Genomic DNA, 24475 nt, shown 5'->3' with positions numbered 1-24475 from the left:
ATTCGAGCAGACCATATAAATCTCCTTGGTGTTATCATAATCAATCATATATTTAGGAAACAGCAATTTTCAATTCGAATCAGGGATAAACTTAACTAAATATTTCTCATTGGTATTTAATTATTGAACTAATTGCTGTTTTCAGTCTTGTCTGGTGTGAAATTTTAGTAATGAATGCTAGTCTTTGTAATAATTGGCAACATAATCAGAACCTGCACTTCGATTTGTTTCATACTTAGTCCGATAGCCAGGGTCACTGATTTGTTGAATGTACAGTTTCATAATGAATTACTGCCTACACCAGACAAGACACATGAAATAGTGCACTTACATATTTCGTTCGCAAAATATGTAGTGGCTTAGTTGAGCATACAGCTTACATGATAGTAGTGTTGCTATGGTGTAGTGTACACTAGCCTAACAAAGAATCATATATGCTCCTGTCAAGTATTTCTCCATAGTCAAATAATGTAGAGGTCTGCTAACAACTGAAGGAGATGCAATCGTGTGGGATATTTGACAACTACTAATATTTTGCCGTGTGTGACTTGAAAATGATTGTGTATTTGCATGTTGAAGTATCAGCAGTTGTCAAAGACGACACTTGGCTGCATTACCGTAAGTGGTTTGAACATTTAATATACTGGTAAAAACTCGAGAGTGTGACACAGAACTGGTGTTTATTGTTGAGTATTTTCAGTTTTGTTGTTAAGTGTTGTAAATGTTGCTCAAGAAAAAATTTTCATGCTGTTTCCTCCAAGGCACAGTTACATAGATTAGTTTACAGGTGTCTCCCATTGTTGCATTTGCTGAGGTGCTACTAGTGCAATTATATGTATAAGTGTTTAATGACAGGATTATTTTTTTGTATTCTATGTTTTAAAAATAATGGCAAATTAAGTAGTGGAGCTTTACGTGTTGCATTCCACATATAGTATTTGGAGTGAAAGCTTCAAGTTAACAACTCTACGATATCCTGGTGGTTCTCTTTCCTGGCGAGATGACGAGGAGTGGCACCACTGTCATCCCTGGCCTCTGGGCTGGCTCCCACAGCCAGCAGTGCTGCTGTCGCCTCCACATAGCCATCGAGTGCTGCCCTGTGCAGTGGTGTCATCCCCCACTGATTCCTGGCATTGGGGTCAGCAGACAATGCCGCCAGTGGCCGGACCACAGCTACATGCCCTTTCCATGGTGCCAAGTACAGAGGTGTATTCTGTAAGTTGGTCCTAGAATCAACTACTGCTCGAGCATCCACTAGACACCTCACTGGCTCTATGTGTCCCTCCCTTGCTGCCCTGTGCAGGCCACTGATGCGCACTGTGTCCTTCGCTCCAGCGTCTGCCCCTACTGCAAGCAGTACCTGCATCTCCTGCAGTGCCCCCTCCTCAGCTGCCAGGAACAACCTTTTGTTTTTCTCGTCTCCAGGAAGGCTCCTGTGAGAGGCACCCACATGCCTTGCTCATACTGTGGCATCAAGCAGTCAGGCCTGCAAGATGAGTGGTCTGCCAAGCGAGTGGATTTGTTCTTATTTATCGAGTAACATCAATGACTGATCATGAGCTCTTGTACCCACAATTAAGCTACAAATTATCTCCTGATGAATATTGCGCAACGGAAACGGATAACGCACATCTGACTATTAGTAATTTACACGACACTGCCCCACTTCGTAACTTTTCTTTCCCACTACGAACTCTGGACGATATATGCACCCAACGGCTTTGATCAACACGTGGCCATCGCACTGAATATGAATGGCGCACACATTATAAATTCTGGGTATCATGACTAAACACTATTCGAAGAACAAGGCCACAAATCTTTTTCTTTTCACTATCATTTTTATTCCGATAAATTCTATTATGATTTAAAGATAACCTAAACACACCATTACATTTTATACAACAATTACACATGAGAAACTCCGACCAGTGGGCATGGATTTACATTGGTGATTCTTATGGTCTCGTAATTATCTAACGCTACAGTGCACTTTCTGGATAGGATGATGGATCTTCTGCTATATCTCACACTTCGACTCTCACACCCATCATGACGAGAATTTACTCCAGACCGAGCGGTACAAAAAGGAACATGCATAACCCATTGCCTCTGAACCTATCTTGCTACTCTCCCATGCAAACCACACATACTTAAATTACATGAAATACATCACACTGACAACATAGAATACATCACAAAGAATAGTCACAGCGTTAGAATCACTTCACTTTCAGCTTTCCCACTTCAATTAGTATTCATCCCAGTTTCACACGACACTGCCCCACTTCGTAACTTTTCTTTCCCACTACGAACTCTGGACGATATATGCACGTCTTCCTGTGCAATGCAAGCCAAGTGGCGTTGCTGGATAGACGCCTGACTCACCTTGCTTTTCTCTCAGAGTATTAGAGTTTGAATCTAGCGTCAGACAGAAACATAACACGCAAAGTAATATTAAGATCATATTCGTCCCACACGCGAGTCATCAACTGATACCTTTATCGTTTGTCTCATACACTGATTGAGACTCACACAGTACTCACCACGTAGAAGTGCTCGTCTCTAATTTCAAGTCCTGCACACGCCATTTCTTAAATATTTCCAACTTACAGTACACACACCAGTAATTCAGCTTAACTTTAGCACTCGGAGGTATTTCAACTTAGTACTAGCATTCGCAAGTATTTCAACTTATTGCTACACGTGGTTTCATTGTGACCGTTGGTCACTTACGAAGATTACTACGTTCCCCTTAATATTACCTGCCTGTCATTTAATTCTCCCCCCAAAAGTTCCTGAAATAGTGAAATAATTATTCCAAACTACTCTGAAGTATTTCACATGCATACCATTCCCTCCACTCTTTTGTCTTTATGGAGTACACCTAAGACAGGTCTTACCAACACAAGATCCAGTGCCAGAGTGCTGAAAGATGGCCGTTCTTCAGGTTATCTCGCACCTCCGCCGACGTGGGGGAGCACCAGGCTACTGTATTGGTCAGCCACATTTCAGGCGCTCAAAGCTCAGGTAAATTTCATCTCTTTGTTTCCAACAAAGGTGACCAAAGGACCGTCTCAAAGATGATTATATATTACACATTCACTACCTGTGGTTAGCAGACGACCATATATTGATTCATTTCACAGATCTCACCAAATTGGATGTAGGGATTTACTTTGTGGGAGTGCACATGTGATCAATTAAATAAATAAATGGTCCTTCTTTCTTACACTGGTATCCAGCTTCGGTGTATTAAGTGAAATTGAGTTATTATTAAAAAATATGTTGTTCTGACAAGAATAACGAAGAATGTTGTACCTCTTTTCAATGTCGAGCGGTACTGTACCCTTTCACCTACACAAACCATCAAGATTCTTATACTTTAGTATAAATACAGAGACCAAATGAAGGAAACTATCATAGAAGCGAAATTGTGAGCTGTTCTAAATACATATCCATATAGCAGGGTGAAAACCTCCCCCCTATGATAGGGAACAATCTGAAAGTCAGTTTATAGTGTCTAAACACAAGGCAGTATTTCCTCATTAAAGTCTCCATCCACTGTCCATTTCCTCTCATATAAATAATACAGTTATCATCATCATTTGCTTTGGGCCTTTGTGCCACTTCAATTCGGGATCGGCCTTGTTACTATGGATTTGGCCATGGTAGTGTCAGAGGATGGCCATATGCCCTTCCTGTCGCCTACTCTTACCCCCTGGGATGGAATTAGTGTACCTCAGATGTCTGCATCTAGTGTAAGCCATGGAATATTGCGAACATTCTGCATATGTCTGTGAGTCGTGTAACTGAGGCGGGACATGTGGACCAGCCCAGTATTCACCTATTGGGATGTGGAAAACCGCCTAAAATCACATCCAGGCTGGCTTGCACACCAGCCCTCGTCGTTAATCCGCCAGGCGGATTTCATCCGGGGTCAGTGCGCCTACCCAAGCAGTGCATTAGTGCCCTTGACTAACCTGGCAGGTCAAATAATTCAGTTGTCATATTCTCCATAACTCATTTCAGACAGTGGGTAGCTTAGACCTCAAGAAGCTATAGTTATCCAGTACTTGACTCCACTGAAACATTCACTTGATACACCTATCAATATCTCTCTGTGCATGGTAATCCCTTCTAACATGAACATATGAAGGTATGTAAAGAAAATTTCCTCACATGAAAGCGAAAAATTTCAGCCCAGTTATTCGTGACTGTCCTAATAGAGAAAATTACTACTTCACACAATCTGCCTCCCCATCAACCCCACTCACACCCAAACATATATGGTTTTTATATGCATTAGTAAATAACTCAGTCATACATACAAGGTCACACCAGTGCAAGAGTGTGCACATGCGAGTGTGCACACACACACATACACACACACACACACACACACACACACACACACACACACACAGGACCTTTTAACTGGATTCTTATGCTTCCTATGTGTCTGACATACCAGAAAAACTTTTTAAACAGTAAATTATTATTTCATATACTTGTGTACAGTACTGTTAGACGTATTACTGTAAGCCATTCTGGGCTTACTGAATACATGGCAGACTGCATGCCACTGATGTAAGTACTGAGAAATGGCAACTTTCCAGTATCACCCAGCAACCTAACGATAACATTCCTAACAGACAATACCTGTAATCCACTCCCACAAAATGTGTGCTACATGTCATGAGGAGTAAGATGCAGCAAATTCCTTACACACCAAGAGCATTTAAGAAGAAAAACCCTTTGTTTATACTGTCAAGGGAGATGTTACACTGACACATCAAATAACCAGCAAGCAAACACTCAGTTTCTCTTTCTATAAATATTATGTGCTCATGCAGATATTGATGTCACTTTTTCTACTGGAAATGAGTCCATAAAAATAAACTAATGGATTAGTAGTTCATACAGTTCATTTACTAAAACGCATTTCATATTCAGAGAATAATGTGAGTCTTATCTTGGTCTTTCTTTAGAATGGTGAGCTAGATAATGCATATTTTGAACAACTGTACATCTGGCAACAGCTTGGAATACAAACGTTAACAATACTTGGTTTTAAAGTACATAAAGCACTGACAGAGGTGAAAGTCATGTACTAATCCTGTAAGTCTGAGTCACACTCTGAACTGTGAAATTGCGCACTCATATAGAACAAGAAACGTTGTTCACATGTAGACACATGCAATAGTTTCCATGGCTAGTTCCACTGTACTGATAATCAGCTGCAAACAGATTTTCATCCATGACATTGTACAAGTCATTTAGTCTATCATGTGCTCACATTATCATTGTGTATTTTTTTGGTCTATCCCCTTAATTAGCATTTGGTGTCTCAGAATCGCTTGCAATGCAATAAGGCCCCCCACCCTTGCCCCAGACCAGCATATGCTCAGGAAGGCCGAGGTATCAGAAGCCTATGTTGTGAATTGCGGTGGCATTCATATGGATCCATCTGCACGTCTGGGTAACTGGCTGTTAAGAGTGGGGGAACTCGATACTGTAAATCTGTTGTGGAAAAAACATAACTTACACATATATGACCGCTGTCTCTGGCTGCCAAGGCCAGGCCCTGAGCAACAACACATGAAGAAAGAAGCAGTCTGTGTGGTGGCGGCGAGGAGGAGGCTGAGGCCGGTAGGTGGATATCAAGGTAGGGGTGTGGGGGTGGTAAAGTGCTGCTTTTGAGGGGATAATGGGATGTGGTGGAGAGAGGGTAAGGCAGCTAAGTGCAGTTGGGAGGTTAAACAGAGAACAGTGGAATGGAATGATGTGCCAGTGGAAAAGGAGTTAAGTGAAAGGACTGTGGGTGGTAGAGAGGGCTGTGTAATGCTGAAGTGGAAACAGGAAAGAACAATTATTATACTTCCAGTTTTTTAACTTTATGACTCTGAAAACAATTGTTTTACATAAAATTATATTTTTTTCTTTCCACTCGTGTAAAACTTTAGAAAAATATTTGATTCGATAATAGCCAGCAGCAAGATAAAGCTAATGTGAAAATATCGTTCCATTATTACGAAGACAATTTGAGAAATTGTGTCTCATACAAACAATAATGAAATTGAACTGAATTAAACGCAATGAAAAGATATGAATAAAGCAAACATTATTAACAATGAAGATGCATTGAAATGATATGGTATTAGTGGAGACCAGTCAGATATGCTGAACCTGCAAAGTAATGGATGTGTAAAGACAATGTAAAATCTGTATCAGATCAGCACAAGAACTATAATTTCTTATTTAGTATGAGAATTTACCTAAACAGTTACTTTAAATCTTTCACTTTGAATTATAAATAAAAGTTCTTTAATCATGAAGAATGTGTGTTTTCAACCTTTCTTTTCCTTAAAATAATGATTCAACTTAAACGTAATCAGTCTAATTCGCTTGAAGAATGAGACTCATTTCGATTTGGATGTCAGTTGCTCTTTTCCTCACTCAGTTTAAGCAGCAGTATGTTAAATGTCATTATGGGCATTGCTGACGTGGACTTCATAGATTCCTGTACAATTTCTCTCTCATGAAGATCATGTCATTAATTACATTCAACCAGCCAACTTTTATCATTGTGGTCAGCCTTTCTTGTTAATAGCTAGTTTCCATGCAAATCAATGGAATAAAACCTAGTTTCTGATTTATCTAGCCTACGTTGATTGGTATGTCTTTGCCATGGGGCTCCAGCGCAGTGTAGAGATATTTGGGTACAGAACTGTTGCTCTATAGTATTTTCTTGTGATCCACAATGTTTACTGCCATGGCTAGAGATCCGGTATCTGTGACTTCGAGAATCCCAGTGGTACTTATATGTGGTGTACCGTTGCGTTACTAAACACAGCCTTGAGGATGTTGTCAGATCATACTAAGCTAACATTCTGCTGCCTGTGTTCTGTTAGAAAATGTGACGGAGGACTGCTGTTAAATAATTTATTTTACCGATAACATATGTAATCATGAAAATTATCATTTTGAACTTATCAGAAATTCTCATTTCATGGCCATCACTACAGACATCATTTATGAGCATGCTCCCAATTAGCTGAAACCATATATCCTGTTCATGTTAAAGTACTTCATGTATAGGTAATTAGTAGGCATATCTAATTGTATGAGCTAGGATTTCTTTTATAGTTACTTTTCGGTACTGTCGTTTGGATGTACACTCTAAGAAAAAAAGAGACACACAACAGAGAAATTATCCGAATGGGATGGAAATCTGTAGGTCTGAAGCACATGTACACTCAAACAAATTATTACTATTTCAGAAAAATTTGATGATTGATTCAAGAGAAAGAGCTCCACAGACTGAGCAATTCAGTAATGTGTTGGTCCACCTCTGGTTCTTATGTAAGCAGTTATTCGGCATGCCATTGATTGATGGATTCATGAAGTTGTTTGATGTATTGCTGAGGGATAGTGTACCTAATTCTGTTCGACTGGCGCGTTAGATCGTCGAACGCCCAAGCTGATTGGAGGGCCCTGCCCACAATGATCCAAACGATCTCAGTTGAAGAGAGACGTGATGACCTTCCTGGCCAAGGTAGGACTTGACAAGCACGAAGACAAGCAGAAGAAACAATAACGCTATGCTGTAAGGGTGTCACGGATGCCAACCAAATGAGTCCCGCTATGAAAAGAAATGGCAGTCAAGGCCATCAATACAGTTTGTCGAGCTGCATAGTGAATGACAGTAATGTTGTTATCTTACGGCTGTCTGGAGCGTTTACAGTCACGTCTTCACTGGTCATGAACTTGTAGTGAAACAGAGTCATATCACATATAATTTTGAAATGAAGTGAATAGTACTCGTTTGTTTGTGCAAAAAACAGAGCTTTTGAGCAAAGAGTAGAAAAACAATCCTCAGACCAAACAGGGAGGTTGGCATCTGGCGGATTTCATAAGGTATTGCTAACGAGTGGTACCAAAAGACATGAAAGGTGAGGAAAAGATTAATTTAGCATTTGATGGTATGACTGGTAGTGCAAAGACATGGGGGTTGAACTTAGACATGTCTCATATGACGTTCTTGGCGTTTCAACAGAAAATTTTAGAGGAATTTTGGTCTGTGCAAAAATGTCGTCGCAAAAATGTCAGACATTCTTGGACATAATACTATGAAGGCCTACTGTGAGACCTGATATAAAAGACTAAAGTATTTCAAGGATAGGCCTTTAGAATCTGAGATATTGTGGGAGTTATGCAAGAAACTGGCTGATGATTTGAAATGTTACATCAGCAGCAATCATGATACAGTTGACAATTTCTCAGAGAAAATTGAATATGAGGATCGGTGACATAAAATGAGCGACCAAAGAACTTTCAGGAATCATAATCTACCTGAAATAGGAAGCTCCAATGGGCACCAAATAACTATGATGAGAGGACATGGTTATGGAAGTTTTCGTAATCCTGATAGAGGTAACTTCAAAAATTGTTGGGGGCTCAGATATGAGGAGAATTAACCTCTTTTCAGATTTCGGGTCTATTGTGTGCAGAAAAAAGAAATTGACCAAAGAAAGAATGACTGCAAAAGTACTGTCAGCTTGAAGATAGCATCAGAAACGTAGAGCATGATCTTGTTGGAAACACGTTTCACAACCACGGCAGTATGACACTGAGGTACCGACATACAGAGTAAGAGAAGACTTGATTGGTGTGGAGGTAGGTGAAACTGAAAAAGATCAAATAGAGTAGGGCATAGTGTTACAGGACAAGAAATAAAGACAATGGATTATGAAGAACATTGTCTGGAAGTACCGAAGAAAGGGCATATTTCTGTGGAAGGCAACAATAAAGTGCTATTTAGAAGCCGTCTCAGCTGATGTTGCGTGGTGCGTGGTTTTGGGAACTTTGTCAAACGTATGACAGGTTAGAAATTGCGAAAGTTGAACAAAATAGGACAGATAGTGACCCATAAGAGTCTACCCCAATAGTAGAAAGGGAGGAAAAGAAGAAGCCTTGCACACCAATTCATGTGAAATTGTGCAAATAGATTTTGATGAGATAATCCCATTCTCTAAATGAGAACCAATATGTAGAGAAGACTATCAAAAGAAGGTAACTGTCAAAGAGAAAAATGAACCTTATCCCCATACAATTGTAATCAAAACTCATTCTGGTTTGGTTTTGGTGTTTATTCAGTGTGGGCGGAAAGTCATCCGTCATGAAGATAATACTAACATTATAGGATGTGTGCCCAATGAAATAAAAGCTCGTGACTCTGACAGTATTTTTCCTGAAATCACCGAAAATCAGGGAGATACACTATCAACGCTGGATGAAGAGGAAGATTACATGTAAGATTCTAAGAGGAACTTGTTAGAAGAGGATGAAGATGACAAAGAAATTTATCGATGAACTGAAGAATTTCTAGCAGCACGTCGAGCAAAGGAAAATAAAACAGTTATATCTAGGGAACGATGCAGCTGAGTGCAGTAGTGATGACTAGTTTAGACTTTCCCCCTCGTAAGGAAATTACTCTAAATGAGAAGAAACAGCGACTTCAGATCAAGATGACAGAAGGAACTGAAGATAAGATTTGTGGGCAAGATGAAAATCTGAAACATCCAAAGTTCAAAACAGAACATTTGGATCTTGTTAAGACTCAAGAGAAAGCGAGTGAAATTAATCGTGAAGTAAGAAAATTCAAATTTATTTCCAGTGGACTTAAGAAAATTGCAAATATTCCTCATACTGATGCTTGCGTTTTGGAATTTCTAACACTGATGAAGACATTTGGTACAAGGAATATAGTAGAGTTGAGAAAATACACACATAGAGGTCAAAATAATAATTAACAGGCATAAAATATAGTCTAAAATAAATGGATGTTTAATATGTGCTAAACCATAAAAACTAGATTATTTCTTGCATGCATTTGAGTTTTTCAAGTTTGAAAAGATATAAAATGTACCAAAAGTGGCAGTGCTTTAGAAAAAGGGCCTTGAAAAAAATAAAAGAAATAATGTGGGTCGTGATGAAGGACTTGGAAAACAGTGAAAAATTGTTGTGAAAGAGACTGAGAAAATTATTACAAAAGTCACTATAAGTGAAAGCTCAAAGCAAATGAAAGTGTGAGCAAGGGATGCTCTTAGACCCTTTGCCCTCTGCCATTTTAGAAAATCTGTCAATATTATGAATGATTTGGGTTTAGAAATAAGTATAGAGCAGAAGCACATAGTAATTTAGTCTATAGGTTTTCAAACTGAAAATTGGATTTTTCAGTAAGTAAACGATAAATGACATATATGATATATGACAGAGTGTTGTAATAAAAACATATACTAAACTCAAAAAGTTATTAGTCAGTAAGACTTTTATTTATTACGGCATTCGTAAGTATGTCATCCTGTTGGAAAATGTGATGTTATTAAAAGTAGCTAATGATTCAATTAGAGTTACGTTATCTGAAGAAATATTTCCTTGAAGTAATACTTACATGATATTTCAACAAAAAGGGGGACACATTGACGTTTTTTAAAGTATGTTAACTGTCGTGTGAAAGTGAATGGAGTAACAGATATTGTTTAAGGAAAGCAAAAGCATAATAATGAATGATTTCTACAATTATAACGACCGTAATATTCGTAGGTTATTTGAAAATGTATGTTACTTTCGATAATGAAATAAAGCCTGTGGTTGTGTGCATGACTTTCACGTTAAGTGGCTCAGAAAGTCCTGAAGCACAGTAACCTGGTTAGCTAGTTACCTGTGCCATGTCTGGCGATGTCAAAATTTCCGGAGTGGTCAAACTGTGCATGATAAAGAGAAAGCTGTAATGGCAGCAGCGTTCGTCTCGTAAAGTCGTCTTCAGAAATTCAGTTTCTGGAAAGCAAGCACATCCAACATAATCTAAGATGGAATATGGAGCCAACGCAACTTCAAGGAAAATGGCTACTGCATGCAAGGTGGTAGTAACAAATTGATTCCATCTTACTGGAGACATGAAGGTCCTAACCAATTATCAGTCAGTGAACGTCAACCACACAGGACCGCAACAGCCACGATAAACAAGGCAAGAATATTTAGTGAACCTAAGTAACCAGAAGTGTTGTAATATTTCTGGCCGTAGAGCCGTCATGTACAGGTGCAAGAAGGTCTTCTTAGAGCAGTTGAGAAGGCACAAGTGGCAAGGTGACGTAATGTGGTGTGAGATACCAGTGACAGATGATTTATTCGGTTATGGTATCATGAGAAAGACCGCCTAAACTGTGGTCCTTCTCCGCGATTGGCTGTTGCGTTTGGAAGTTGCGCGCCTAAAATGATCATCTTCCGTTATTAAAATGAGACAAACTAAAGAGCATATTTATTTGCATTTCAAATTAAAGCATCTCTCAGTAGCGTGCTATCATTCCATTATTTCACAAGCATTAATAACCAGCAGAATAATAAACAACTGCTAAACGAAAAGGAAACGAAGCCCTTTGGTAATCTTCGGATCGCACCTAGCTTGGTTGGCGGGCGAAGTGGTTAGGCTGTAAGGTCAGAGTTAAGACTTGGTCAGCAATTTCTGGTCATTTAGACATATAGCTGAGAACAGTGTGATAGTAATTATGGAAATACGTAGCTCATTATTTTGTTGAAGAACGGAAATTATTTATGACTCTTAAAATGGAATGTAATTGTGCAGTTTGTGGTGTTCTACTTATAAAAAGCGAGTGGCGTCCCATATAAACAAAAATACCTTAAAATTTAGTTATTCACATAATATCAATTTCGCTAAGAGTTTAATACAGCCTCAAGATTACGGACTCACGACCTACGTGCAGTTTTCTGCGCAGGGGACAAGTACTGTAGAATACTGCATTTTGGCGAACATTTGTTAGAACTTAACGCATTCCACTCAGGGTGATGGAAGCGAATAGGACCTCGCGTGTGCGGCAACCTTAGTACAAATGAGATCACTGACTCGTCGCCTATGGTAACACAGAGGAAATACGAAGGAGAGAAATTTTCGGGGGAAGGGATTCATCGTACGCACGTATGTATCACCCCCTCTCTCTCTCTCTCTCTCCCTCACTGTTTTTCAACATTTAACATTACGGTCATAAACTTCATAGCTAATTACTGAACACAACCAATTTTTTAAAAGTATCTCTTAAAGTAATTATCCTAAATTCAGAAATTGAATTCTAATTTCCCTGTCACTGTGTTTAAATAATTCTGAGTAAATCTAAACGATCAAAAGATCATATAAAACAACCTCAGAATTACGACAGTGCAAGATTGTCACAAGTGTATTTAGGTGGAAAATACAGTTTTAATTTTATTTGAGTGCTTATAATACTGGCTTTCGCATTGCTAATTCACTTAGTGCTTCAGGTTTTGAGATTTCTTCATTTAATTTTCAATATTAAATTTTCATTAATATGTAACTTCAAATTTTAATGACGGAAGCTATTGTGCTACGTAAGCTTACATCCACCTTGATTCCAGGTAGAGCACTGAATATTAACTATAGTAAAGTAAATTCATTTCAGTGACTGTCAAATGACTTCTGAACGAATAAAGTTAAATTGTTCCTTCAGAGCTGGCGATCACAAATGTTTGTAGCAATAGTATCGTTTCCAGACGGTCTGTCCTACAGTAAGATTATACCAGTCTACAGTCTCTTTGCTGCTGTGGTGAGGATAGTTTTCTATGGATTTACATGTAGTGTGCGGAAATGCATAAAAATGTGTTTCGTAGTTGCTTACTGCATCTGGCTTTACATTCTGTCATTTCTAACTAGTTAACTGTTCTGCTGGAGTCATGGGCTTTTACTTTATTGTTTATTGTGTAGAACCAATATTTTGTCATCAGTGTTATTGTTTATCACACGTGCTTGCCTTGCTTGCAAAAATTAGTCACATTGTCTTGATTATTATGGCGTTCAGTTGTTTATACCTCAAGAAATTGTGTTATACTCTGTGTTATCTGTAGAGGCATGGGGAATAATATTGCGTTGTTTCCTTTTGCCAAACTATATGCTGCTGTGTGTATTGATTTTGTATTTTGTATTTTGTGTATCATAGCTATAAATGTCTACAGGTTTAGAACTGTGGTTTCTCTGTTACTACACATGCTGTTCACATCATTTGGTCAAGAGCTTTTGTCAAATAGCGCTGCTAAAAAAACACACACACACACACACACACACACACACACACACACACACACACACACACACACACACTAGCCAAAACATTATAATCAGCTGCTAAATAGCACATCAGTCTACCTTTTTATGAAATACAGCAACGATTGTGCGTGGCATGAATTCTACAAGTCCTTGGTAGGTTTTGGGACTATGCACAGATCAATTCCCATACATATTGGGCCGGTTGTTCGTTGGCATGGAGTTGGCACCCAATAGCATCCTATGTGTGTTCCACTAGGTACAGGCAAGTCGATTTTGGTCGCCAAGACATGAAATTTGGTTCCCTATCGTCCTCTTGAAAGAACTGTTGCACGATTCTGGCTTTGTATAATGAGCTTTTAACCTGCTGGATGATGCTATCACTGACATAGACGTAATCAAGCATCAAGGTGTGTGGATGGTCTATGATATACCACATTATCAACTTTTTAAAATGATCGTTTTGGTCCTATGTTTCGCCTTTCAATAGTTAACAATATCTCGTTGCATTCTGCACTGACTAATTTAAAAGATGTTAAATAAGCTCACCGTTGGTAGTACAGGTCTGTATGAGTAAGATTCTGATACAAAATGCACGGTCCTTAACTTTAAAGTGAACTGCGTAGGCAATGCAGTCATACTGCAAAACTACCAATCCACTCTCAGATAGCGATATTTTTTCTCGTAAAGCAAACTATCTGTGACTACTACCATTGGTAATTGATTTAAAAAATGTACTTTAGGTTGGAATTTCACAAAAACTGCTCCATGATGAACAGAGAACTGTACTCAAAACACCTGCGAAACTCTGTCACCTGCTTGGAGTTGGCAAGGCACACAGCACCACATGCATCTCCACTCAATCACACCCACAACAAGACTGGCCAGATTTTCTGATTATTGCATGCAGGTGCATTAACGTTTAGGCAACATGAGAACACCTGCACTTCTCTCCAACTTTCGTTGTGGCTGATGTTTTCGCCTGTGATATCCAAACACTACCATTAGAGATTCTCAAACACATTGTACTAAGATGAACCAAGGTTTCCCACTAACTCCTCTACCCATTGTTGCTATTCACACATACCCCATGGCAGAAACTCTGATACTAGTGTATGGAAATCAGTGGTGGGGCGTCTATGACAAAGATTGAGTCAGAGCTCGGGGTGTGGTCAGATAGACTGCCTCTGATAATCAGGATATCTGGGCACAAATTTAACACAAATTTTCAATGGTCACTGTATATATAAATGTTCATAAATGTCAGTTAGAGAAAATTCAAAGTATATTCGAACACACATTCAAAACAAGCCATACCCTCAATCCTGTGTCGAATATTTACTTTTTGTTCCTCCTACTCCTGTTCCCACTTACTCTTTGTTCATCATTTCTTTCTGAGAAACTGTATGCACTTACATCCACAATTACTCATTTGCTTGAGATCTAGGTTTTGTTGAATCGTAATTCAACAAAACCATGCTTCCACAGACATTTTCTTTGGAAATAAGTTGTAAGATAAATAAGCATCATTGAAAGCAGAAACTGCACACCAATGAACGAAGAATCGTTTGAAATGGATATGCTTCCTATGCCACATTTATCACATAAGAGCATTTCAATAATTCTGAACAGAACATAATGTTCACTGTGAAGCCAGAGAAACCATCTCTCTGATGCATACCTACTCAAATGATGATTTCATGGTATCCCCACTCAAATACAATAAAAGAATATATTTTTTCCGAGGTCTGTAACTTTTGTTTCATTCGTAAACTAAAAAACCAGGGATTCAATTTTTTTTTCAAGTAACACTTAGTCAACACCGCGGAATGTGGTAGCACATGTGCAAAAAGTGTTTAAACAGTGCTGCAACTCTTTGCATGCGAGAGACAGCTGCATCATCAGCTGGGGGTGCGTGGTTGGGAGCTGTGGGTGGTGTAGCTGTGGTAGGAGTCCGGCTGTGGTCACTGAGAGGTTGATGGTGACTGCCAGGGATGGGGCCACCCCCTGTGGTGGCCAGCGCACTGCATAGAGAGAGGTACTGCATGGGTGAGTGTATTCACATAGGGGGTGGGGGTGTATAGGGGTCTCCACAGTACAGGCAGCACTGCTGAGGGAGTGTTTACAGGGATAGTTGAACACACACTCTGAACAAGAATAGTTTGTCAGTTAACATAAATGATTTTCTAATGAACAACCCAAAAAATCACCCCCTCAAAAAAGAATTACACGATTATACACAGGACATACACACACACACACACACACAAGCAAAAAATGAAAAATATCAAATCGCAACACAACACACACAAAAGACAGACAAACACACAACGGCAGTTGGCAACACTACACACTGAAAAAACACACATATTGATCACAAAATGGAAGGTGCAAGTGATATATGCTATGTGACAAATATGGGTGAAAGTACGCTATAAATCGGCCAGCTGAGGTATGGAAACTAACTAATACATCTCCACGACCACACATATCAGTCAACAGCGCTGGAAATCGTAAGTAACACTGAACGATAAGTTCACATTACGGAATTTGTGCTACAGTAGTTCATTCTAATCTAAAAAGCAAGAGAAAAGCATGACAAAATTTAATAGAGCAGCATATTATATCTACCACACAATACGTTTATTGCGACTATAAAAGGAAATATGTATTACATGCCACTGATGATGCTTCCCAAATAAAAGAAGCGAAAAGCATATGACAATAAACAAACTGCCTTCAATTAATTGCATAGGCGGTACAGACCACTACGAATTTCTAGATTACTTCTCCGTACAGCTGGAGCTTATCACCCCAAAAAACAAATTGTTCAAAAGTAAGCACAAATAAAAGATAAATATAATGGCCCATAATAAATCTGGACTGGCAGAAGAATTTTTCAGCGGGATACATCACACAGAAACTAGAAGGACACCAAACAGGCTGTCTCAGACCTTTAATTGTACTTACCTGTTATTACCGTAACACTATGATCATCAGACAGTGTTCAAAGTGTTTGTAGCTCACGTGCCAGGGAATGGGCTATAAGAGACACCGAAAATGAACTCGACAGCAAGTTTTGAACTTAGCTGGGAAGGTGCTTCAGAGGAAGTAGCAGTGCAGAAAGATGACGACTCATGACAGAATGGAGTCAATCCAGTGGGAAATTTAACTGACATTAAAACATTATCACAGAAATGTAAATGCTGTACAATAAACGGAATTGATGCACATGGGCAAACAATCACTTTTACTCAAGAGGTCAATGTGAGGCACAATCCAACAGCAATGACGAATCGACGTGTGTGTGTGTGTGTGTGTGTGTGTGTGTGTGTGTGTGTGTGTGTGTGTGCGTGTGTAAGATAGCTACAGAGAAACAGTCACTACAACGCATCACACGAATGATGGAAACCGAATTTGGGGAACCGTTTTCTGCTGTCATGTTTACATGTTAATGCCTGAAGCGGATATGTTAGCCCTGTTAAATATGGCGCCTGGAAAACGGCTCTTACTGTTTCTGATTTAATCATCGCAATCGCTACTTCTCTTCAATTAGACGAAGTGTAAACAGCTTCAGTCTAATACTGCTACATATTTTCCACTGTGCAAAGAGCCATATTAACCTTCCATATTAACCGAAAATGTTAAAAAACGTGACTAAACCTGACAGCGAAAGCACGTTTAAAAACCGAATGCGTTTCCATGGGAGCGAAAATCGACTGCGGAATTGGAAAACTGACGAGTAGAAGCGAATTTCGAGAATCGATTTGAAGTTTTCACATGACCAACCAGAAGCGATATTGGGAAATCGGTTTGCAAAATCCGATTTTGCGAGCCACTTGCAAATAGGGTGAATATAAATGTCTTAATGCCCGACATCTGATCTGAGGTGACCACTGCAGCGTAATTAAAAATTTCAGTTTATTAGGCTATTCTCACTTGCCGGATCTGCGATGGGGTAGTAAATGTTAGTGAAAGTAACGATAAAGAGGCTCCATAACGCAAAGGACAACATGTATTTCCGTGAAGAGTCATGAAATCGTGACTTCACAAAGGAAGTAGTTAAAGTCAGCTGGTTGCTACTTTTGCCAGTTAGGAGATTTGGAGCTGCGTGATAAATAACTAATGTGTGTGTGCGTGTGTATGTGTGTGAGAAAGAGAGAGAGAGAGAGAGAGAGAGAGATGGCAATACAATCTGGTAAAGTGGGTTATCAGCTTACTACAGAAACAATGTCAAGCTTGTCATGGCCATACAGATCTGAATGGGAAGTTATATAACAAATTGACTTCACCACAATCAGATGGGCAGACACCAAGCAATATGTTGTGAAGTCTAAGAGACTGAAGAAAATTGTGACCAGGAATTTCATTAAGTAGATTATAAAAGTTATCAAGAGTATTTCCGGAATTTACTTTTGAGTAAAGCAGGTAAAAGTAAATTTACGTGGAATGTTTCAGAGTCAGATATTCTCGAAAACACTTCACTGGTAATGTGTTTCATTTTCACACATTAATTTTCATTTCACATTACGCTGAACGAACAAAGTTGCTTGAGGAGTTTAAAACAATGGCTACACTTAAAAGAAAAATCGGCTTTGGCAGTGTAAACAATATCATCTCAAAGATAACGTTTACATTGCTTGAAACACACCGTTGTGTACTGCAGACATATGCTTAAAAATACTTGAAAAACATAGGAACTAAACTTGCGTGTGGCATACATACCTGTGATACAGCTTATAAGAAAGGAGACGGGTATGGATATGTCTAATCAATACTGCCATCCCCATAAATGTATCAGTAGCTCCAGCATGTTGGATATTGAAGATCACCTGCTTTGCCAAAGTAGAAGGAAACTTTTGGTATTCAATGGACAGGATCTATTAACACCATAGAGAATATCAAACAAGACAGGAGGGTAGGGATACGATGCTTGCTCCTCCAAGATTTTATCTACACTACTGGCCACTAAAATTGGTACACCACGAAGATGACGTGCTACAGACGCGAAATTTAACCGACAGGAAGAAGATGCAAGTGATTAGCTTTTCAGAGCATTCACATAAGGTTGGCGCCGGTGGTGACACCTACAACGTGCTGACATGAGGAAAGTTTCCAACCGATTTCTCATACACAAACAGCAGTGGACCGGCGTTGCATGGTGAAACGTTGTTGTGATGCCTCGTGTAAGGAGGAGAAATGCGTACCATCACATTTCCGACTTTGATAAAGGTCGGATTGTAGCCTATCGCCATTGCGGTTTATCGTATCGCGACATTGCTGCTCGCGTTGGTCGAGATCCAATGGAATCGGTCGGTTCAGGAGGGTAATACAGAACGATGTGCTGGATCCCAACGGCCTCGTTTCAGTAGCAGTCGAGATGACAGGCATCTTATCTGCATGGCTGTAATGGATCGTGCAGCCATCTCGATCCCTGAGTCAACAGATGGGGACGTTTGCAAGACAACAACCATCTGCACGAACAGTTCGACGACGTTTGCAGCAGACCGGACTATCAGCTCGGAGACCATAGCTGCGGTTACCCTTGACGCTGCATCACAGACAGGAGCGCCTGCGATGGTGTACGCAATGACGAACCTAGGTGCACGAATAGCAAAAAGTCATTTTTTCGGTTGAATCCAGGTTCTGTTTACAGCATCATGATGGTCGCATCCGTGTTTGGCGACATCGCCGTGAACGCACATTGGAAGCGTGCATTCGTCATCGCCATACTGGATTACACTGACATATTGAACTCCCAAGTATGTGGTTTATGCTTCTGAGTCACTGAGTTTTAATATCCTCAACTGTGTACTAATGCAAAGCTATCCACTACTACCCGCATCTGGTGGGATGCTTGTGAAAGTAGGAACTGCAAGGTGGTGGCGATGATGATGATGATGATAATGTTTGGTTTGTGGCGTGCTCAAGTGTGTGGTCATTAGCACCTGAACAAAGTCCCAATTTTTACACAGTCTATTTTCTTTTCCACAATCCAATCTAGTCACTCTCGCAAATAATGAAGATGATGATGATCACCCGGCGTGATGGTATGGGGTGCCATTGGTTACTCGTCTCAGTCACCTCTAGTTCGCATTGACGGCACTTTGAACAGTGGATGTTACATTTCAAATGTGTTATGACCCATGGCTCTACCCTTCATTCGATTCCTGCGAAACCCTACATTTCAGCAGGATAATGCAAGACCGCATGTTGCAGGTCCTGTACGGACCTTTCTGGATACAGAAAATGTTCGACTGCTGCCCTGTCCAGCACATTCTCCAGATCTCTCACCAATTGAAAACGTCTGGTTAATGGTGGCCGAGCAACTGGTTCCTCACAATACGCCAGCCACTACTCTTGATGAACTGTGGTATCGTGTTGAAGCTGCATGTTGCCATTCGTGCACCCAGGTTCGCCGTCGAGTACACCATCGCAGGCGCTCCTGTCTGTGACGCACTGTCAAGGGTAACCGCAGCCATGGTCTCCGAGCTGATAGGCCATGCTGCTGTACCATCCAAGCTCTGTTTGACTCAATGCCCAGTCGTATCAAGGCTGTTATTACGGCCAGAGGTGGTTGTTCTGGGTACTGATTTCTCAGGATCTATGCACCGAAACTGCGTGAAAATGTAATCACTTGTCAGTTCTAGTATAATATATTTCTCCAATGAATACCCGTTTATCATCTGCGTTTCTTATTGGTGTAACAATTTTAATGGCCAATAGTGTACTTTGTTAATTCCTACACAAAATTTCGTGTGTGTTGTAAAAGACATTGCATCAAAGTAGAGCAAATATTTGGGGTAACTAATCGACAGAGACGAGAAGAAAATGTGAAGGAAAGATAAGGCATTGTCTAGGACCACTCTAAACTGCCATGTTGTTGAGATGACTGGTTTGTTGTATTGTGGATCCGAGCAGCGGAGTGTGGTATGTTTCACTTGATGTTCCTTAAAAGTTATATCAGACTATACCCATACTGCTTGGGGGTAATAAAATAATTTTTCCTCCAAAATGCCTGGCATACTGCACACACATACCAAGAAAATAAAAGACAATTATGGGACACAGAAAACTTTCCTGCTGTCCTGCGCTGTAGCAGATATGTGCTTTGGCAGTCTGAAAGGAACTCCAGCTCTGGATTACACTGACATATTGAACTCCCAAGTATGTGGTTTATGCTTCTCAGTCACTGAGTTTTAATATCCTCAACTGTGTACTAATGCAAAGCTATCCACTACTACCCGCATCTGGTGGGATGCTTGTGAAAGTAGGAACTGCAAGGTGGTGGCGATGATGATGATGATGATAATGTTTGGTTTGTGGCGTGCTCAAGTGTGTGGTCATTAGCACCTGAACAAAGTCCCAATTTTTACACAGTCTATTTTCTTTTCCACAATCCAATCTAGTCACTCTCGCAAATAATGAAGATGATGATGATCACCCGGCGTGATGGTATGGGGTACCATTGGTTACTCGTCTCAGTCACCTCTAGTTCGCATTGACGGCACTTTGAACAGTGGATGTTACATTTCAAATGTGTTATGACCCATGGCTCTACCCTTCATTCGATTCCTGCGAAACCCTACATTTCAGCAGGATAATGCAAGACCGCATGTTGCAGGTCCTGTACGGACCTTTCTGGATACAGAAAATGTTCGACTGCTGCCCTGTCCAGCACATTCTCCAGATCTCTCACCAATTGAAAACGTCTGGTTAATGGTGGCCGAGCAACTGGTTCCTCACAATACGCCAGCCACTACTCTTGATGAACTGTGGTATCGTGTTGAAGCTGCATGTTGCCATTCGTGCACCCAGGTTCGCCGTCGAGTACACCATCGCAGGCGCTCCTGTCTGTGACGCACTGTCAAGGGTAACCGCAGCCATGGTCTCCGAGCTGATAGGTCATGCTGCTGTACCATCCAAGCTCTGTTTGACTCAATGCCCAGTCGTATCAAGGCTGTTATTACGGCCAGAGGTGGTTGTTCTGGGTACTGATTTCTCAGGATCTATGCACCGAAATTGCGTGAAAATGTAATCACTTGTCAGTTCTAGTATAATATATTTCTCCAATGAATACCCGTTTATCATCTGCGTTTCTTATTGGTGTAACAATTTTAATGGCCAATAGTGTACTTTGTTAATTCCTACACAAAATTTCGTGTGTGTTGTAAAAGACATTGCACCAAAGTAGAGCAAATATTTGGGGTAACTAATCGACAGAGACGAGAAGAAAATGTGAAGGAAAGATAAGGCATTGTCTAGGACCACTCTAAACTGCCATGTTGTTGAGATGACTGGTTTGTTGTATTGTGGATCCGAGCAGCGGAGTGTGGTATGTTTCACTTGATGTTCCTTAAAAGTTATATCAGACTATACCCATACTGCTTGGGGGTAATAAAATAATTTTTCCTCCAAAATGCCTGGCATACTGCACACACATACCAAGAAAATAAAAGACAATTATGGGACACAGAAAACTTTCCTGCTGTCCTGCGCTGTAGCAGATATGTGCTTTGGCAGTCTGAAAGGAACTCCAGCTCTGGATTACACTGACATATTGAACTCCCAAGTATGTGGTTTATGCTTCTCAGTCACTGAGTTTTAATATCCTCAACTGTGTACTAATGCAAAGCTATCCACTACTACCCGCATCTGGTGGGATGCTTGTGAAAGTAGGAACTGCAAGGTGGTGGCGATGATGATGATGATGATAATGTTTGGTTTGTGGCGTGCTCAAGTGTGTGGTCATTAGCACCTGAACAAAGTCCCAATTTTTACACAGTCTATTTTCTTTTCCACAATCCAATCTAGTCACTCTCACAAATAATGAAGATGATGATGAATTGATGAGGACAACACAACACCCAGTCACCAGGGCGAGAAAATCCCCAATCCGTCTGCAAATCGAACCCAGGATCCCGTGATCCAGAGAAAGTAACGCTAGCCCCTAGACCATGAGCTGTGTACGGCAAGGTAATAGGTTGATGATATGTGCAGAGATTCACCTGTCAGTTCTAGTTGTCATCTTGGCAGCTGAATGGGCACTGTGAGACATAAATGTGGACCCAATGTTGACAAAGCAGTATCATTTACTAGAACTAAAAGTTGTGGCAAGTCAGCATTTACAGCATGACAACGTGAGAAATGGATAACTATGAATACGTTGCTGCCCTCCTTGACTGACTCGTTTTCCAGCGTACTGCTACTTGGTACTGGTAAAGAGACACGTACTTAATCCCCCCCTTCAGCTTGTGTTTATGTAGTGTGACACTATTTGTGGCTAGCTTACTGCCAGCGAAGTACTGGCAGTGAGCAATTACTTTTTTTGTGAAGAACCATTATTTTTTGTGAAGACCTGTACATCATGCAGAGAATGGTTCAAGCACTCACGTGCACAGTTTAAAAACACACAAATTTCTTTGTCTATGTCTATACTGAGCAGCACACCCAAATCGAAAATGCCACCTGCTGAGTATACTATCAACGTGATCTTTGTTCAGAAGCATGATGCCAAAACCCAAATAATGTGTTGTACACAAGTAGTATAACGGAAATAGTGACTACATATAAGGATGGATTGCTTCGAGGTTAATACAACCTACGAAGCTACGAAAATATCGAGTTTTCCAAAACTTCTTTTAGCTAACTTAACTCCTAATGAAAACAGTTCAGATTAGAGATTCGATGAAGCCGTTATGAGAAAGCAATGAAAATGTCGTGAACTATTAGCAAATTGCTGTAGACGTTGGTCAATGTTATGGTACAGACCCATGTAAGGATAGAACTGGAAAATGCAGAGGAGTGTCTTGTCTTGTGCTTACCTAATTTCTGCAAGTGGCGCAGCAACAAGACGAGTCACTTGAATAAAATGTTGAGGCTGGTTCAGCATTGCATCTGCCCAACCCAGTGTGGCCATTACCTGGACGTTGGCCTTCATGAAGGCGACAACAGCCACAGTTAGGTCAGTGCACGAATGCCTGATGGCGAGGACAGCTGTGGCCGCCACACTCTCTACGGCCAGCTGTGCAATCAGCTGATGTTCACACACGGCCTTTAGGGTCGAAAATCCGCACTTATCAGCAGCTGCAAGGAGCTGGGGGTCCATGTTGGGCAGTTGGGGGGCCTGGAGGGTGTACACGTAGGCCAGCAGCTGCCTCAGCGTTTGCCCCTCCACGTCTGCGATGGTGGCCTGGCCGCTGCTGGCCTCCAGCGTGTCGTGGTGGAACATGGCGGCGAAGGCGGGGCTCCTGGTGGCCAGGACCGATCTGTGCGCCACGAGCTGTGTCTCTCCAGACAGCAGCGTCACCATAGCGCCCTATCCCGCATCCAGAAGGGCGCCCAGGTCCACAGCTCCAGTGTCTCGAACCTTATTCACTGCAGACATTGTTGATGATTCTGAAACACACCATCATTACTCTTTGCTCTTACATAGCACCTTCAACTATTGCACATGAAACCTGTATGAAGACACAGTTGGTAAATGTTGTCCATCACAAGACAAGTACACAGATAAAAAAATGTTTTTCATGACCGCAATTCCCAAAGTTCCTGAAGATAGACAACGACTGTGGGTATTGTATCACAGACACAGTCCCTTAGACTGTTCAGAGATGTCACTGAACCTTCCCAAAGATGTAAACAACCATGCACGAGCAGTGCCTATTAGACAGAGGGAGTCTGACAGCTGATCAGTTCCAGTCATTCCAGCAGGAAGGAGGTACACAGTTCATGTCGTCTGTAGCTCAACCATGCCCAGACGGTCAATACCGCGGTTCGATCGCTTCCACATTGATATTTTGTGCCAGGAAGAGCTCTCAACCAGGGGAGTGTCCAGGTGTCTCGGAGTGAACCAAAGCGATGTTGTTCAGACATGGAGGAGAACCAGAGAAACAGGAACTGTCGATGACATGCCTCGCTCAGGTCACCCAAGGGCTAATACTGCAGTGGATGACCGCTACCTACGGGGTATGGCTCGGAGGAACCCTCACAGCAACGCCAGCAAGTTGAATAATGACTTTCGTGCAGCCACAGGACGTCGTTTTATGACTCAAACTGTGCGCAATAGGCTGCGTGATGCGCAACTTCACTCCCAACGTCCATGGCGAGGTCCAGCTTTGCAATCACGACACCGTGCAGCATGGTACACATGGGACCAACAACATGCTGAATGGACTGCTCAGAATTGGCATCACGTTTTCTTCTCCAATGAGTGTCGTATATGCCTTAAATCAATCGTTGGAGACGTGTTTGGAGGCAAGCCGGTCAGGCTGAACGCCTTAGACACGTGGTGCAAGTGCAGCAAGATGGAGGACCCCTGCTGTTTTGGGGTGGCATTAT

General features: G+C 41.0%; 1 protein-coding gene across 1 annotated transcript; it reads right to left on the bottom strand.

The window, feature by feature from the left end:
- Nucleotides 1–952: 952 nt before the first annotated feature.
- On the bottom strand, nucleotides 953–23075 carry LOC126212584 (ankyrin repeat domain-containing protein 2-like). The gene is made up of 2 exons (XM_049940014.1): nucleotides 22960–23075; nucleotides 953–1433 (listed from the first exon to the last, which is right to left on the bottom strand). The coding sequence occupies exons 1-2, from the start codon at nucleotides 23073–23075 to the stop codon at nucleotides 953–955; spliced, it is 597 nt and encodes a 198-aa protein (XP_049795971.1).
- Between the last annotated feature and the right edge of the window lie 1400 nt (nucleotides 23076–24475).

This window comes from Schistocerca nitens, chromosome 11 (genome assembly GCF_023898315.1).
Source record: "Schistocerca nitens isolate TAMUIC-IGC-003100 chromosome 11, iqSchNite1.1, whole genome shotgun sequence".
NCBI classification, from domain to species: domain Eukaryota; kingdom Metazoa; phylum Arthropoda; class Insecta; order Orthoptera; family Acrididae; genus Schistocerca; species Schistocerca nitens.
Note: the sequence above shows the minus strand (reverse complement) of the source record. Positions and strands in the feature narration are given on the sequence as shown.